This window comes from Aplysia californica, unplaced genomic scaffold, assembly GCF_000002075.1.
Source record: "Aplysia californica isolate F4 #8 unplaced genomic scaffold, AplCal3.0 scaffold00216, whole genome shotgun sequence".
NCBI classification, from domain to species: Eukaryota; Metazoa; Mollusca; class Gastropoda; order Aplysiida; family Aplysiidae; genus Aplysia; species Aplysia californica.
In genome coordinates, this window is record NW_004797486.1 from 616,624 (window position 1) to 632,921 (window position 16,298).

General features: G+C 39.0%; 1 protein-coding gene across 5 annotated transcripts in view; it reads left to right on the forward strand.

The window, feature by feature from the left end:
- The window catches only part of LOC101851953, a 47,841-nt gene that overhangs the window by 19,244 nt on the left and 12,299 nt on the right, over positions 1 to 16,298 (forward strand). For all 5 annotated transcript variants that reach the window (XM_013083179.2, XM_013083178.2, XM_005099519.3 and 2 more), the window contains exons 10-17: positions 958 to 1,063; positions 1,757 to 1,850; positions 2,832 to 2,976; positions 5,615 to 5,674; positions 8,895 to 9,116; positions 9,631 to 9,705; positions 10,127 to 10,204; positions 13,960 to 14,031. In XM_013083179.2, the coding sequence (XP_012938633.1) occupies positions 958 to 1,063; positions 1,757 to 1,850; positions 2,832 to 2,976; positions 5,615 to 5,674; positions 8,895 to 9,116; positions 9,631 to 9,705; positions 10,127 to 10,204; positions 13,960 to 14,031 (852 nt within the window). The remainder of the gene's footprint in view (positions 1 to 957; positions 1,064 to 1,756; positions 1,851 to 2,831; positions 2,977 to 5,614; positions 5,675 to 8,894; positions 9,117 to 9,630; positions 9,706 to 10,126; positions 10,205 to 13,959; positions 14,032 to 16,298) is intronic.

Sequence of the window (16,298 nt, forward strand, 5' to 3'; positions counted from 1 at the left end):
CACACACGTGTACGTATGTATAAACTTTCAACTGCTGTGGAGGTATCTTTGACAGGTGAAAAATGTCCCAGGAAACTTTTGAATTTTTTAAACATTATTTGAGAAGACAAGGTACTCAATCCGGCCTACCAATGGTAAAAACTAGAAAAAGGCTCAAAGTTATCCACCAACTATACCTGCTCAAAACGGGGTGAGAACAAGGTTTTTTTGGCCCATTTGGCTAAATTGGTGGAATCATTACGTTTTTGGGTTTTTTATTTGACAAAAATATGATCGTAACTCCCCTGATTTTAAAAAATCTCTTTGCCATTTAACTACCTGAATCCATCCCCATCCTCCCACAATATAAGAAAAACAATCCAACCCTGACAATCTACATATCCTCACTGCATCACAAGCAGCTGTCTTACACCCACTGTTCACAGAACCCATTGTACAATAGTTGCCGAGTGCTACTTAACCCTTTAAAAAAATATTAGTAGGTCTAAAACCAGGAGTAAAGCAAACGTCAGTTTGACACGATGGTAAGAAATTCCTGTGCTTTGTTTATGTCAATGAAAATTTAAAAAATATAATGGATAATTGTTTGAAACAATCAGCTTTGACACTCAATATGGTGTGTAGTGATGCATAATCAGGGTCAAAGGCTTGTGATATGGTCCTTCGGTTTCTTTTGTGTTTGCAATAGTCAACCGGCCGAGACCTCTTTCATTCCATAAGGCTTCTGTTTATGTTACATTCATCCTTGAAACTGCAACCCCTGTCCTTGACACATCTGGGAAAAATACTATCCATGGCCATAATATTACAAATTTTTAAGCCAGAAAATTAATTTTTTTAACTTGTTGGTTACTAAAACATATGCAGGTGGATAAGCTGGCTTGCTCTAGCCTAATAAATCCCCAGGTCAGTTGACTCTTTTAACTTTACCAATTGGCTTTCTTTACTTTGTGACAGGGACCTATCCTGGCTGGTGTGTTTGGTACTGTGATCAGCAATGAACAGCTGCGGAATCTTGGATGCAAGTCGGAGATCAAGGGTCTTGTGTTGTGTATACTTGTAGGCAAGTTTGGGATTTTTTATTGGTTTTTTTTATTCCAACATGGTTCTTTTGGTTACAGTGTCAATTATCTGTTTAATAACATAAATCAATTAACTGTGAGAAAAAAGAGTTTATGAATTAACATCGCAACTACTGCTAAAGGCATGTTCTATTCTTCATCTTAGAAAATAATGATAGTACTAATAATAATAATTGCCTTTATGTAATGCCTATCCATGCTCTACAGCATGCTCTGTGTGCTTCACAATTATCATTATCATGGCAGACCCGAGGATTCTCAGAAACATTTTCAGCTGTCCGATATGCATAAGGTGCAAGCAGCTTATTAAGCACTCAAACACATACAAACTGACAAGATCTTTCATTGTCTATTGGCTAGTAGTACCCATTTCTACCTGAGTGGAATGAGGAAAATTCATGTAAAGTGCCTTTTCTAAAGGCACAACGTGAGGCCCCTGATGTCATTCAAACCCTCAACCTTTCTGTTGCTTGCCTAACAGCCTAATCACTATTCCACTGACACCACGTAAAATAGTTATTGTTCTTACTGTTTCTATTATCCTGTCAGACTTTTCCCCAACTGTTCTTCTCATTCTCTCCCTCCCCACCTTCCCCCTCCTGCCCGTCCCCAGGTTCCCCATCACCAAAGAAATAACCATGGCCATGTTTTACACCACTTTGTTCTATGACCAGGATTTCTCACTGGCTTCATCCCGGCAGTCCTGGAGTTGGGCGGCTTGAGCTGGAGGTCAAGTGACAGTTGGCCCACTTTCGAGATGTCTTCCAGGTAAGAGCTTAGGTGCTCAATCATCTTCACTCATAACTGTTCTTCAAACCACGTTTGAAATTGGCCAGTGGAATCTGTCGTCTCAAGTTTCGAAAAAGCGGTGCCAGCTGCATTTTCAGTTTGAAAGTATGATGGGGGGGTTTTTTATTAGTTCTCGTGGCCTAATCTTAATACGTGTCTCTTCATTCAGAAAAAAATGTGTGACAACTCAGTGTCATGTAAGTTCATTAACTCACTTGAGTCTATTCCCGTGTATTTACAGGACGCCCGTTGGCCTAACCCCATGTATTTATGGGATGCATTTTATCAATCGATATCTCTGGTGTTTTTCGGTTACAAGCTACGAGAAGCGTCAAGCCGACAGTTAACCCATTTGTTTCGTTTCGTAAAAAATTTGGTGAAGTTATGTGCGATGCTTTTTTAAGCAGTCACCCCCCGCTTTGCGATATTTGGTTTTATTACAAATTGGGGGGGGGGGAAAAATTGTGTAACCCCCAATATTGCTATTTCAAAATATTGATAAAATAAAAACTATTTGGACAAATTGATGCAGTTTTCTTTTCTGTAAGAGCATGTCTTTCCTTCTCTTGTTGCACTTGTTGCATTTTAAAAATTGTGATAGCCTTCGCAGTCTTTTTGTGGTTAACGCTTCAATATACTCCAAAAGCGTCCGGCTGCAATGGTTGTTGGTTGAAAAATAGCTCAGGCTCAAGTGAGTTAACACTTTTCACCCATGCAACGCGTGCTGCAACACTTATCCCCATGGAACTGGATATAGGTGCGGTACACGCTACATATCACACCGTTTCCAATTGGCGTCCCCGATCATGGGGAAAAGGGACGGCTTCTTACAGTCGCTGATCGGCGTCCCGTGGGGGCATAGTGTTAACTTGATAAGGCATGTTTACAATGGGAGCAAGTTCAGTAACTTACATAGTATTGAATACGATCTGTAGCCAGGACTACTTTTTGTCTCCACAGAGGCAGTCTGAGGTCTTTACCGGTTGGCGTACTTATCGCAATCCCGTCCGGTGCTGGGGTGGCACTTTCCATTCTGGGAGGTAAAGTTGGCTCCCTGGTGGGTGTGGCCATCTCTGCTTCTCTGCTGCCACCTGCTGTCAATGCTGTGAGTCCCTTTTGTCTGATCTAATGCAGGTGCTGAGTGGACTCTCCATTGTGGTCTGCTCCTTCTGCTTCTTTTTCAGCTTTGTTATATTTGTACCATTTTCCTGATGCAATGTGTCCATTTTTAAGCTGGCTCAGGGTTAACTCTTGTGCTGCGTCTGTGCCGAGATGCGAATCTTATCAACAACCGATTACGTCGGACGTGCCGGGCAGGCCGCCGGGGTCACTCATTGTGTACTTTTGGCGTACAGCGCACGCGCCGGGAAACGTGTGTTTTCGCCATGAATACCGCGGGAGTGTGTGAACGATGATGAAAATCACGCTCTATCTTTCATAGCTTTCTATAAATAAAGTGTTACAAACACATGAATAACCCCCTCTCACAAGCTGATAAGACATTACGAGTAGAAGCTGATAAGACATTACGAGTAGTTACGCCCATTCGAATAACCTTTCTGGACGCTCTTGTTGTTATGAATGACCTGAGGTTCGAAAGGGGATAATATAGGTCAATTTCCGAATGTTTTACACTCAAATTGTTCTTTGTACCTGCACAATTTTATTCAAAACTATCAAACAAGCTTATTTTTTATCAGGTAGTATCATTTCATACAAAATCAAGCTCATTTGAAAGATTTTGTATAGAAAAATGGAAGTCTTGTTTCCTGACTATCCTTTCAAGCTCCTCAAGGCTAAGTGGGTCAATTTCTTCTATAATTTCATTGAACGAACATCTAGAGCTACCAATTTGGCATGTTTTGAATGAGACGTATGCCTCGATTACGAACGAAAGCAGGCGGTTCTAGAAGAAGGCCACAAACGCACACAAACTCAAGCAGACTGATGCACACACACTTGACCTGCGTGAATGGGGATCCGACTCGGGACCCGAATGACACGTAAGATGATGCACGCTGCACGTGCGCTGAGCCAGGGCTACACTGATTTGGGACCAGAACGTAGGCGGGGTGCCGAAATAGGCTTATCGGGCTACATTAGCCCGGCTTCCGCAGGACGAGGGTTAAAGACAATTCTACAACTAGGTACCTATTCTTAAGATATAAGGCTCTTTTCTGGCATGATCATTATGCGCCATATAGTGTCACATGGAAAGAAAGTTGGCTTACATTTAATTGGAATGGGAAATGATAGTTTTCAGACTGCATCAGGCATATTTCCTTCTTACAACTAAGTTATTTTTCGATAAGTATTTTCTTTGAATTAGAATGGAAATGGAAGTTTAAATTCAGAAGTTTGTAACTTAACTCCTCTTCTGCTACTGTGCTGAGAGTGTGTCTTATCTACTGATAAGACCCAACTTCTTACCGCCAGCATTCTCGGCGGGTCGCCAGGGTCACCCAGCGGTCAGAGCATGTACTGTAGTGTACAGCAAGTGGCCCTGGAAACGTGTGTTTTCGTCGTGAATACCATGGGGGTGTGTTAATTGATGATGAAATAAAACTCTATCTATTATAGCTTTCTATTTATAAAGTGTTACCAACACATAAATAACCCCCTCCCGTAAGTTGATAAGTCATCATGAGTAGTTACGCCTGTTTGAATAACCTTTTAGACGCTTTTGTTGTTACGAATGATCTGAGATTCGAAAGTAAATAATATAGATCAATTTCTGAATGTTTTGCTCTCAAATTTCTCTTTTCACTTGCTCAATGATTTTCAAAACTATCAAATAAGCTTATTTTTATCAGGTAATATCATTTTATGTCAAATCAAGCTCATGTGAAAGATTTTGTATAAAAAAATGGAAATCTTGTTTCATGGTTATTCTTTCGAGTTCCTCATGTCTATGTGGGTCAGTTTATTAAAATGTCATTAGACGAATATCTAGAGCTTCCAACTTGGCGTGGGTTGAATGAGACGTACGCTTCGGTTTCAAACCAACACAGACGGGTCTAGAAGCAGGCCACAAATTCACACAAACCCAAGCAAGACTGACACACAAACACATTGAGCTGAGAGAATACGGGACCCGCCCATCACATGGAGAGCGTTCAGTGCACATACGCTGAGCCGGGGCCGCACAGATCCTGGACCAGACGGAAGAGGAGGATGCCAAAATATGCTGATCAGGGAACATAAACCCGACTTCTGGGAGACGGGGGTTGGGTTGGAGATGATCCGTAAACTCTTTTGCTTTGTCAACTTCACTTTTGTGCCCTTTTTAACACTTTGCCCCCCACAGGACGCCGATCGGCGACGGTAAGAAGCCGTCCCTTTTCTCCTCGGGACGCCGATCAGCACAGATGTGATATAGCGTGTACTGCACCTGTATCCTGGCCCGTGGGGATTAGTGCTGCACGCTCTGCACGCTCTGCACGCTGCGTGGGTGGAAAGTGTTAATGAAGGAGAGGAGAGTAACTATCTATCTTTTGAAAATCTTAGATCTGAAGGCTTGTACTCAAAATTTACTGTGAACAGTGGATCAGCATGTAATTCTATCATCCAAGGAATCAGTTTCCGATACTGCTTGACAGGTTTGATTCATGACTGTTATAAAAATATATAAATAACATGATTTAATGATTTCCGGGTTTTTTCCTGTATTTATGCGAAAAGACTATATACTGGGAAAAGTGAACTCATTAACCGTGTTTATTGTTCTCTCTATTTTACCGTAGGGTTTGCTGTGGGCCAATGCCATTGTTGTGTCTATCTCACCACCACTTACAGTGCACAGGGTAGGTCTACTGTTGTGTGTTAACGGTTAAGTGTGTGAAGACTTAAGTTTCAAGGTTCAACATATTTCCTATGCTACTGTATTCTGCCAGCTCATAAAAAATCAGATCATTCAAATGGCGTCTCCTCTGATCATATCTTCTTGGTAGAAAAACTCTCAGCTTGATTGAAGTCATATGTGAGGCATCATAGTGAAATCAAGCGCTCTTCAAAATAATGAAATCGAAGAAACGGGTATTTTTCCTCCAGTTTGGCAATATTTATAGCATTTTTGCTTTTTTGGCACAGCACCTGTTATGTCCTTATAAAAACACTTCTTCATGTGACTTTTACTGAGAAACGTTGATTAAAGGCTCGAAATATAATATGTAATTTTTTAAAGTTTGAGTGACCTCCAAGCTATTGAAGTTACCATCTTTGACAGCTATTTTCTCGCTAATTTTACTACTGAAATAAGGAGACCCTTCCTCTTTCAATCGCAAATATATTGACTTCTATTCGACATAGATGTGGGGGTTTTTTATCGAAAGCAAGGCAAATAAAAAGGCTTTCAATTGATTCCATTAACTCCACATGACCACATATTATGGCATTGTACTTGACTGGTTTCAGTATTGTTTGAGTGTGTAAATCTTCTCTTGTAATTATTGATGATGTTCAGTCTAATGTGTCCTCTCTAGAACCGTGCAGAAAATCTCACATATCACCATGCATTTCCTTGTGTGTGCTAATGACTCACAAATTTATAAATCAGTTGTACCAAGTCAAGTAAAACTTTCGTTTAAAGACATAAGAAATGTTTTGAAGGCTCTAAGGTCATGAATGGAAAAGAACAAATCAAAAAGGAAAGGCAGGCATTACTTGTGCCACTAGACAAAATTATACCTTCTGGATATAAGTTTTTATGTCCATGCAAGTGATTATCTGCTGTGAGTCTTATGTCAAGTGCCATGGGTCCACATGGTGGTTCGCGGGTACAACAAAAACTGTTTATTACTGTTTGCTGTTGTTTTTTGTTATTATCGTTATTATTAATATTATTGCTGTTGTTGTTGTTTTTGTTACTTGGAAAATTTCAGTTCTACAAACTTGGCAATATCTAATTAGCATTGAAGAGATTGCAGACTGTATATAGATATTTTCCTTTGTATTGTATTAGATTTATTTGAAAATGTCTCTTTCTCTCTGTCGATCTTTCTGATCCACTCTTTTCAATTAGTCTCTGTACCTTTATCTGTTCAGTCTATCCTCTCAAGTTCAAGACAAGAATAACCCTTAAAGGGAGGAGCTACCCTTGGGGACCATTTTCTATGTTTGTTGCCCGAGTTCAAATCTAAGTACACTTTACACATATAAGTTAAACATATTAAAATATCTTGATACGCAGTTTTATTTTGGCATGGCTACAGCGGTTGCTATGGCAATAGCTGCCATCTTGAAAATAAACAGTGAATTTCAAATCCCTAAGGCTTTCTTATTTACTGACCAAATTTGGTGAGAGTATACCTGAATCAGACCCTATCAGAGTAACTGCAAGTTTTTTTCAATAAGTGCAAAAGGAAAAAAAAAGATAATTTTCCCAAAGTGGAAAAAGATTTTTCTAAGTTTAGGTTGCGTAATCGCTTGCCAATTGAAAAGTGTTATTTTTTTCGCAAATATCTCTCTGTTACATTGATGGTAGCCTCGCCATCTATGTTACCTGAAAGTTTCATGTCAAAAGAATGAAAACTAAGGAAGGAGTAGGGAAAAAACTGCAAAAAAATTACATTTTGCGAAAAACAACAATAATTGTGAAAAATCACTATATTAACCCACCCTCATGTTTTCAAAGTCAATTTACCAGGAGAATAAAGACTTTCTCAATTGTCTCCATGCTATTTTTAGACAAAAAACTAGTTGATCTTCAAAAATCAGCCAACATAAAATTTGCATAGTCTGACTCAAAATCTGCAAAATCAGGGGTCGCTCCTCCCCTTAACGGCAGGGAAAAAAGATATTAGATGCAACAAAGCGGATATTAAGACAAATTTCAGCTCTCAGCCTGGGCATACCAAGAACATGATCAGCAGTCATGAAGTGGGGTGCAGGGAAAGTGGATTGTTCCATTCATTAGTGTCTCTTCCTGGGCAAAAAGTTTCTGGATCCGCGTTCTGCATTATACGTCGGTGGCCTAGTGGTTAGGCTCTCGGACTGGCAACCGTAAGGTCGTGGGTTCGAATCCCGTCCTTGGGAAAGGCACTTTACACGAATTTTCCTCACTTCACCCAGGTGGGAATGGGTACCCGGCTATAGACAGCGAAAGATCTTGTCAGTTTGTTAGTGTTTGAGCGCTTAATCGGCTGCTTGCACTGTATGCTTCCCGGGAAGCTGAGAATGTTTCGGAGTGTTCTATGGTCTGTTGGGGTAATAATATAGTGTAAAGCGCATAGAGCCTGCTGTTGAGCGGGGATATGCGCTATACAAATGCTATCTATTATTATTATTATTATACGATTAGTGAAAAAAGCACACACACACACAAAAAAATGCGTTACTGTATGCTACATTACTGCAGATGATCTAGATTGCTTGGGAGGTTTTTTTTGTACTATCTGAATTTTTTTAATGGCTTTCTCTTTCGGAGCCTTTAGATTAAAGTAATTTAGAGTTGGTTTTATTAATATACAATTATATTTATTATTATTAATTATTATTATTATTTATTATTATAATCAGCACTTTTATCATTGTGGATTTTGAAATGATTCGATTAAGTCTATCCGGCTCATGCTTCTTATCATTTAGATGCTGCAGGTTATTGGAAGGCACATCAGTATGGTTTGCTCAAATTGCTTGTCCTCTCTGAAGTTGCAGTCTAATTTGATGTGTTTGGATTTGCCTCATGAATAGTTAAAAGTATGGAAATTTCAAATGAAAGATTTCAGCCTTACCTGTCTACATTCTATTAATGATTTACCAATTACTTTCTCTATTTAAAATGTAAATGGTTGTCAATTATCATTATTTCTGTGGGTGGTTGGCAGGTGCTCTGGTGTGGTTTTGCTTCTTCTTTCCTATCAAACATCTATCGTCCTTATCTCCCCTTCTTCTTTTTTATGTTTGTTACTCTCTTGTAACAGCTCTAATCCTCTGGCGCTCGTATGACCTTATGCAGTTGGGAGCGCCGTAAAACCTCTACTAAAACTAAAAAAACTAACATCATTATTTCTCTTCTTATCTAAGGGGCAAATGAGATTGGTGCCAACAAACTCAACGGCCAATGCAACATCAGCCACGCTTGTGCCTGTTGGGGGCTCTGGGTGCAGAGAGCTCGTGAACAATGACTATATAAATCAGTACAGCTGTGACATGGGAGTGGAGAACCTGATCCTGGGTGTGGTCAGTCTGTTGCTCACCGTACTCAACATCCTCTGTATCATCATCATGGGCATCCTTGTCCTCAAGGTCAGGAGGTCGTGAAAGGAAATTCTCTACATTTTTGTGTGAATTCTGAATTAGTCGTCTGAATTTTTTTTCTCCTTATGTAAATATCCATGGTATTTTCTACAGAGTTTTGTCCGCTGTCCTCGAGGTAATTTCTCATTTTAAAGTTCAGAAAATGTCAGGTGGACTTTTTTTTTCTCTTATTGTCTGAATTTTGATCTGGTTTCTAGATGTTTCAGTCTAGTTGTTCTGTTGTTTTGGAGGGTTTTAAAAATTTTATGTCAGCTAAAATTGGTAGTACTTATGATCTCCTGAATCAAATTCCCATGGTATTTTATAAAGTGTTAAGCAAAGAGACTTCGCATGGCTTGAAGGGTGCCAAATCTGGAACCTCAGTTCCCCTTGTTTATTTTTACCCATTGTATCCATGGGAGTTGGAGATATTTTCTTTGATGCTGTAATCATCCTTGATTGCTAATGACCTGGCTTTTCAAATTGTAACCTTTAAGTATGTACTCAACACTTTCTTATTCAGATCAAGGAAGTGACCGCCCCTTCCACTCAGACATCTCAGGGTCCAGAGAAAGATTTCTTTGGCAAAGACCTAAAGGTTGGTGCTAGTCCTACTGTATTCACGACTGCTATAATCTGTTGTGTGTTTTAATATGAGTACTTTTTACCTTTTAGTTTTATGTCTTTCTATTTCACGAGGGATAAAAGAATAGACAGGGAAACATTCGTTATCCATGAAAGTACTTTTATTAAAGAATACAGAAATGTGGTTTGAGAATGGCACCAATTGTTTTATGGCGCCCTTTTGTTTTGTCACAGAATTTTTAGATGCTTAGATGGTCTTAACTGCTCCTCAATGTGGTTCTAAGGAATATGTTTGAAATGTAAATGCAGGTGTTTATACGCCCCCATGGTCGCAATGAATGTGAATTTATGCCCCCTATTTCCAAGGCGTGCGTGCTTTTTTTTTAAAGTTCCATAAGCTCTCTGTATTTTCTTTTGTTCTTGTTTGCTTTCAGGTAGCACGCCAATCATATCAGACTGCTAAGGGTCAGACCTCGGTCATAATGGGCAAGAAAATCCTTGAGGAATATCAGGTATCAAACGTGTTAGGTAGTTCTTTATTATTCTTTAGATCTCCTTGGTGTAATTCCTTACAAAATTACTTTCAGGCTTCTCAATGTAACTGTTTGGTATCTGAAAATGCCTTTCTTCACTTTGTTCTTCAGAACTGTAAAGTATGTACTTGTGTCTACATTGATTTGTGTACCAGTACTAGTGATGTATGTGTTCAGTTGCTTTAATGTCTATTACAACAATAAGAAGAACCTTTGTAGTTTTGTCTATCACATTTACATGTATGCAGCCAGCTTCCTTAATCATCTTAATTGTGTCAATGTGGGCATACCACATTTACAGTAACAAACTTGTTTGGCGCCCACACACACACGGACTGAGAAGTCAGTACAAGTAGGCTACATCACAAAGGCTATCTTTTTCTTCAAATGTCAACTCTGGAGCAGACATTGACAATCATTGTACCCCACTCCTTCCTGTTGTCTGTCTTCTTGATCAGCCCAGTTTTTCTCATTGTATAATTTGTTGCAAAGTTGTTTATGCCATTTATGTATGTTGTTCTTTGTCTTCCTCTGCTCTTCTATTTGTCCACTTTGCAGCAGTCTCTCTTGTCCATTTGCTCCATTTATGTGGCCAAGGAATCTCAATTGTCTTTATCTGATGGTTCTGATTATAGTTTTTTCACAACCTTCCATTAGGAGCACCTTTCTATTTGTTTCCCTCTCTGTCTGTGAGCATATTTAGAGTGAAGTTGGCATTTAGGGTACCTTTATCCAAAACTAATCCAAGTTGCATTTGATGAATTTTTTGTCTTTGGTCTTGCTATTATCTATTTCTTCACCTTGAGAATCTATACATGTATTTTTGGCTTGGTTCCATTTCTTTTTCACCTATTGGTCTACAGTAGTCTCCGCCTAAGATCCCGGTGCTCGAGAGCAACGAAAATGCGGGATCTTAGACGGACCGGGATCTTAGACGAACCGGGATCCTAGCCAAAGGGCCAGGGGAAGAATCCACAGTAACTCAGGGTCAGGCCCATAATCTGTACAATGATCTTCCCTTCTTCCCTTACTTTAAATGAACTGACGTGACTCCTGGGCACTAAAAGTTCTTTTCAGAAGTCAGTTTTTCCTCTTTTTTTTTGGGGGGGGGGGGGCGGGAGTGGGGCTTTTTTAACAATACTGTGTCAGGTGGGAGCCAGTTGGCTCCAAGCAATGCCCCCCCCCCCCCCCCAAATGTAATGTTTTCCATCTCTAACGGAGTTCCCCGCCCATGTCATGACACTTCATAAATCATTGTGTTGTGACCACACCGGCTCGGGTGATTGGGGAAAGCAACGCATCAACGAGCTCACACTTTGGTGCGAATCCGTCTGGGGTAAACATTGTAACCGCTTACCGAGGTTTACAACAGAGGTGTGATCGCATTCTTGAGAGTGAAATGATCCATGACGCGACGGACCGAACAATGATCGCACATTTTCGCTACTTGGTTGATCAGCTGAGCGCGCCAAGGTTTCTTATTCTTTTTTTTTTTCTTATTAAAGAAAAAAGAAAAAAATTATTACCTTAAAAGCGGGATCTTAGCCGAATGTAGCTCCTTCAGTGCGAGATCTTAGGGGTGACTTTTACATAGTAAAAATTATGTTTTTCCAAAAACAGCAGGATCGAAGACGAACCGGGACCATGAGCGGTGGGAACTTTGGCGGAGACTTCTGTATTACCATGTATTTCTTTTCTACATTTTTTTGTGTTTTCTTCTTTCCTCCATGAGACCAAGGGTGGTTGGAGGGTGCCTATGGTAGGTCCTTCTTTTTTCTTTCCCTCTTTTGTTTCTGTTTGTTTGTCTTACTTTTTCCAAGCACTAAATGACCATTATTATGTTGATGTAATATTCTTTATTCAAACAAACAAACAAACAAATGTGTGCAAAACAACCCTCAAACTTGCTCTTGACTTCTACAGTAAATTTTGTCTTCATTTCTTTGTCAGTACTCAGAAGGTATAGCTGTAATTTTGGTGGTCTTTGGCTTTTCTTTAGTTTGACTTTTATACTTGCCACAACTGGTATGTGATCTTTTCCACAATCTGCCCCTGGCATTGACTAACATGATGTTATTGAGCTTTTAAAGCGTTCTTTAATAAGAATGTAGTCTATTGGATTTCTTACCTTGTCCTCCGGACTCTTCCACTTCCAGCATCTTCATCAATGGTTCTTGAACCTAGTGTTCATCACTGCAAGTTTGCGTTCTTTGCACCATTCTACAAGTTTCTTGCTTCTTTCTTTGATATCACCAATTCCTAATTTCCTAATGGCTCGACTGTGTTCTGTATTCTTTCCTCTCCCACTCTTTCATTGAAGTCTCCCTTTACTACTGCAATATTTTGTGATTTAAGCTGTTTCATTGATTTTTCAATGTCTTCATAAAATGTCTCTATTTCTACTATCAGGCCCTTATCTGTGATTGGTGCATTTAATATATGTATAAACTGCATGTCTAAAAAATAGATGACCCACTTAAAGGGTAATAACTTGGTCATATGTGTACCAATTTCGTCAAAACTTAGAACACATAGAATTCAAGGAGTGGAACATCAAATCTGTCAATATGAAGAAACTGGATCTGCATTTTTTTAAGAATAATCCAGTTTTTTTACATTAAATTTCAGTTAGACTGAATAAAACACAACATTTTTCAACCTCTTGAAAATCAACTTAATACATATTTGTGCTTTTAAGAACAAATTTGTGTAAAGTAGACATTACCAAATAAACTCAGGGAAGATGGTGGCTATTTAAATGGTATGCTCCAGGTGTTGATTGTTGCTCTTGAAACAAGCTGGAATATGCTGCTGGAAATTTTGAATAACCCTGCGGTATGTTTCTTGGTCGATTTTTTGCACACTTCCTTTTTAACATTGGGTTTCAAGAGTTTGTTTGTTTGTGGGTTGTTTCCTCCTTCCTCGTTCTCGATGACAGCAGCTCGACTGTCAGTCTGATGTCGCGCTCAAACTGAGCAGTCTGCTTCAAATCTAAGAGACTGCCATAGAGCTTTCTCTCAAGGGGAGTCACATTCTGCCACATCTGTGTACGAAGGGTGGCGTAGCACAGGCAGTGCTGAAGGATATGGTTGGCATTCTCTTGGTTGTGTCCACATTCACAGATCGCGGACTCTCCCACTTTTAATTTAGGGTTGTTTCCAAAGACTGTGTTGGTCACAAAACCCTATAGGAAGTTATCAAGGTGTTTTAAGTCAATGGAAAGAAGCGGCCATTCATTTGTAAGGTTTCAATTTCAGCTTATATATAAGGCGTTCCCAAACTTTTCTTGCAACCAATCAAGGGACACAACCATGCTAGAACCAGGGCTGCCCAGCCAACAGCATAACGGCTTCCCCTAAAACACTTTTTCCAAAAACTTCCTCTGGGCGGTGAGATATCCATCTCATGTGGTGCGTCATGGTTTTACCATCCTTGTCCTGAGACCAGAACGAGCTGATCACACCCCCTTAATTTCCTAAAAGCGAAATTTGTGTTGTACTCAGTTTTGATTGAGGTTTTTAAAACTTGATGTTTTCCAAGCAAGTAGATTAATTTTCTCCATATCTACAAATTTTACATTCTCTTTGTTGAATTTTATTTGTTCGAAGTTTTATCAAAAACGATAAAGAGATGACCAATTTATTGCCCTCTTATGGGTTCTCTTTTTTTGTAGACACCCGCTACAAAAGCATTTATGCAAAGATGAAAACACTTTTATGTTCCTTTATGTCCAGAAAATCAAGTTGCAGGTTGGCTGCGAGCATGAGGAGTCTGAGGACAAAGCTGAGCTCTTCAAGATCATGGAGGTCAGTTACATCTACAATCTTCAACATACCCTTCTTTCACTCACTGACACATAACATTTTATTTTTTGAAAACTTAATTTGCTGGGAATTCCATTATAAGAAGTCACAATAGTTCCTATGACATGTACGTAGATGACACCCACTTGTACATATCTTCAGAGCCAGGCAACATGCATTTTTATTATTTCAAAACATGACAAGACTTGGATGACATCCGACAGAGGGAAGATAAACAAAGATAAGACCGAAATAATTTAGTGCTACCCAAATCTTTTGTGAATTAATTTGATGAAATTAAGCAAGACTTCTCTTAAGATACTAATGTCATCATTTGTATTATCTCATATAGACTATTGCAACTCACTCCTTACACACCTACCAACAGCATTAATGAAAAAACTACAAAGACTTGAGACCAAAGGTGCATGAGTTATTCTCAAAATGCCTATATGAGAAGTTACAGCACTATCGCTTTTACAGATACATGGCTCCCTGTTAAAGCCCCTATTGATTACAAAGTTGCAGTAATGTACTGAAAGTGTTTAACTGATAAGGCATCACGAAATCTCTCAAATTTACTACAGGAGTATATAAACCATCTCAAAGTTTGACAGTGCATTAACAAAGGACAATTTAATGCTGTCTTTGAAAATTTTGAAATTTGGAGGAATGGTTTTTTCAACACCTGCTTCCTCAGTATGGATTCCTCTCCCACTGCATTTAACCCTATCCGTATGCCCTGGGGTCATTTTGCACCCCCCGGGTTGTATTCTTCACATTTTAGAATACTTCTAGTACGAAGATCTCTTTGAAACTTTCAGTATTTCTCAAAAAGTCATTTTGACAGACTGCTATGCAAAGCGTACCAATCGGATTAACGAGTAAATTTCCTTTTTTGGAAAGATGTGGCACAGAGTTCCCGGATAGATAGATATGGATATGATAATAAAACACGACGTACGGATAGGGTTAAGAGATGCACCTACTTTGACCGCATTTAAGTGGTCTAAAAACACATCTATTTAAATCCTGTTTTACTAACTAGTTTGATTCTTCTTCCAACGACAATTGTAATCAGTAGCCTCAGTGATTGCCTTTTTTGTACGTGTTTTCTTAATAATAATAATAATAATAATAATAATAATAATAATAATAATGTAGATCATTTTTATAGCGGCCACTCCCATGTGAACATAGTTCTAGGCGCTTTACAGAAATGTATGTACGAACAATATTCACACACACACGCACGCATGCATACACACACACACACTCACGCACACATGTGCACACACATGCAAGTCAAACACATGCACACACATACACACACACACACACACACACACACACACACACACACTCACACACACACACACCCACACACACACACATCTACTTGCTTATCACACGCGCACGCTTACACGTTGTTACGAAATGGACACATACAAATACATAATAAAATAATATACACAATGCAATTAGCAAAGTACATAAATGGATGCATAGTCATTTACATAACATTATACTGAACATGAATCTACTGATAGAAAAATTATGTCTTTAAATGTGTCTTTAAAGATATTTTAAATTTAGACTCAGATGTTGTAAGACTCTAGGATTGGGGAAGAGAGTTCCAATCTAATGGAGCAATGTGGGCAAATGATCTTTCAGCTAATTTTTACCTCCTTTTCTAGCAACTCTTAAAAGATACTGATCGCCTGATCTTAATGATTTAGATGGAAGATGAATCTGGATGAGATGACTAAGATATGATGAGGGAGCTTTGTTATTGACACATTTATGACATGATATTAATATTGTAATTTTATATAACATTCTAGCTGACACGGGGAGCCAATGTCTTAACTTGGGAGTAATGTGATCCCTCTTCTTTTTCTTTAGTACAAGCCTAGCAGCATGATTTTGAAAACATTATAACTTTTAAAGAGTGGTATTCGGTATGTTAGCAAGTAAAGCATTGCAATAATCGATGCGTGAAAACAAGAATTACTGGTGAAAATGTGTAAAATTAGGAAGAATTGTCGTATGTTGAATCGGTCAGTATGCATGACACGTGTGATTGCGTTAACTGTTAGTTTTTTTGTCGTTGTAATTTTGTAAATTGTGAAGCTGTCACAGCGGCCAGAGAGTGTGAATCTATGAAATGATCTATATTATTACTATTATAATTTACAGGATGCTGCATGTAACTGTGACAGGCTTTATCACCCATCTATTGGATATACGTCTGGAAAAAGTAAAAATGG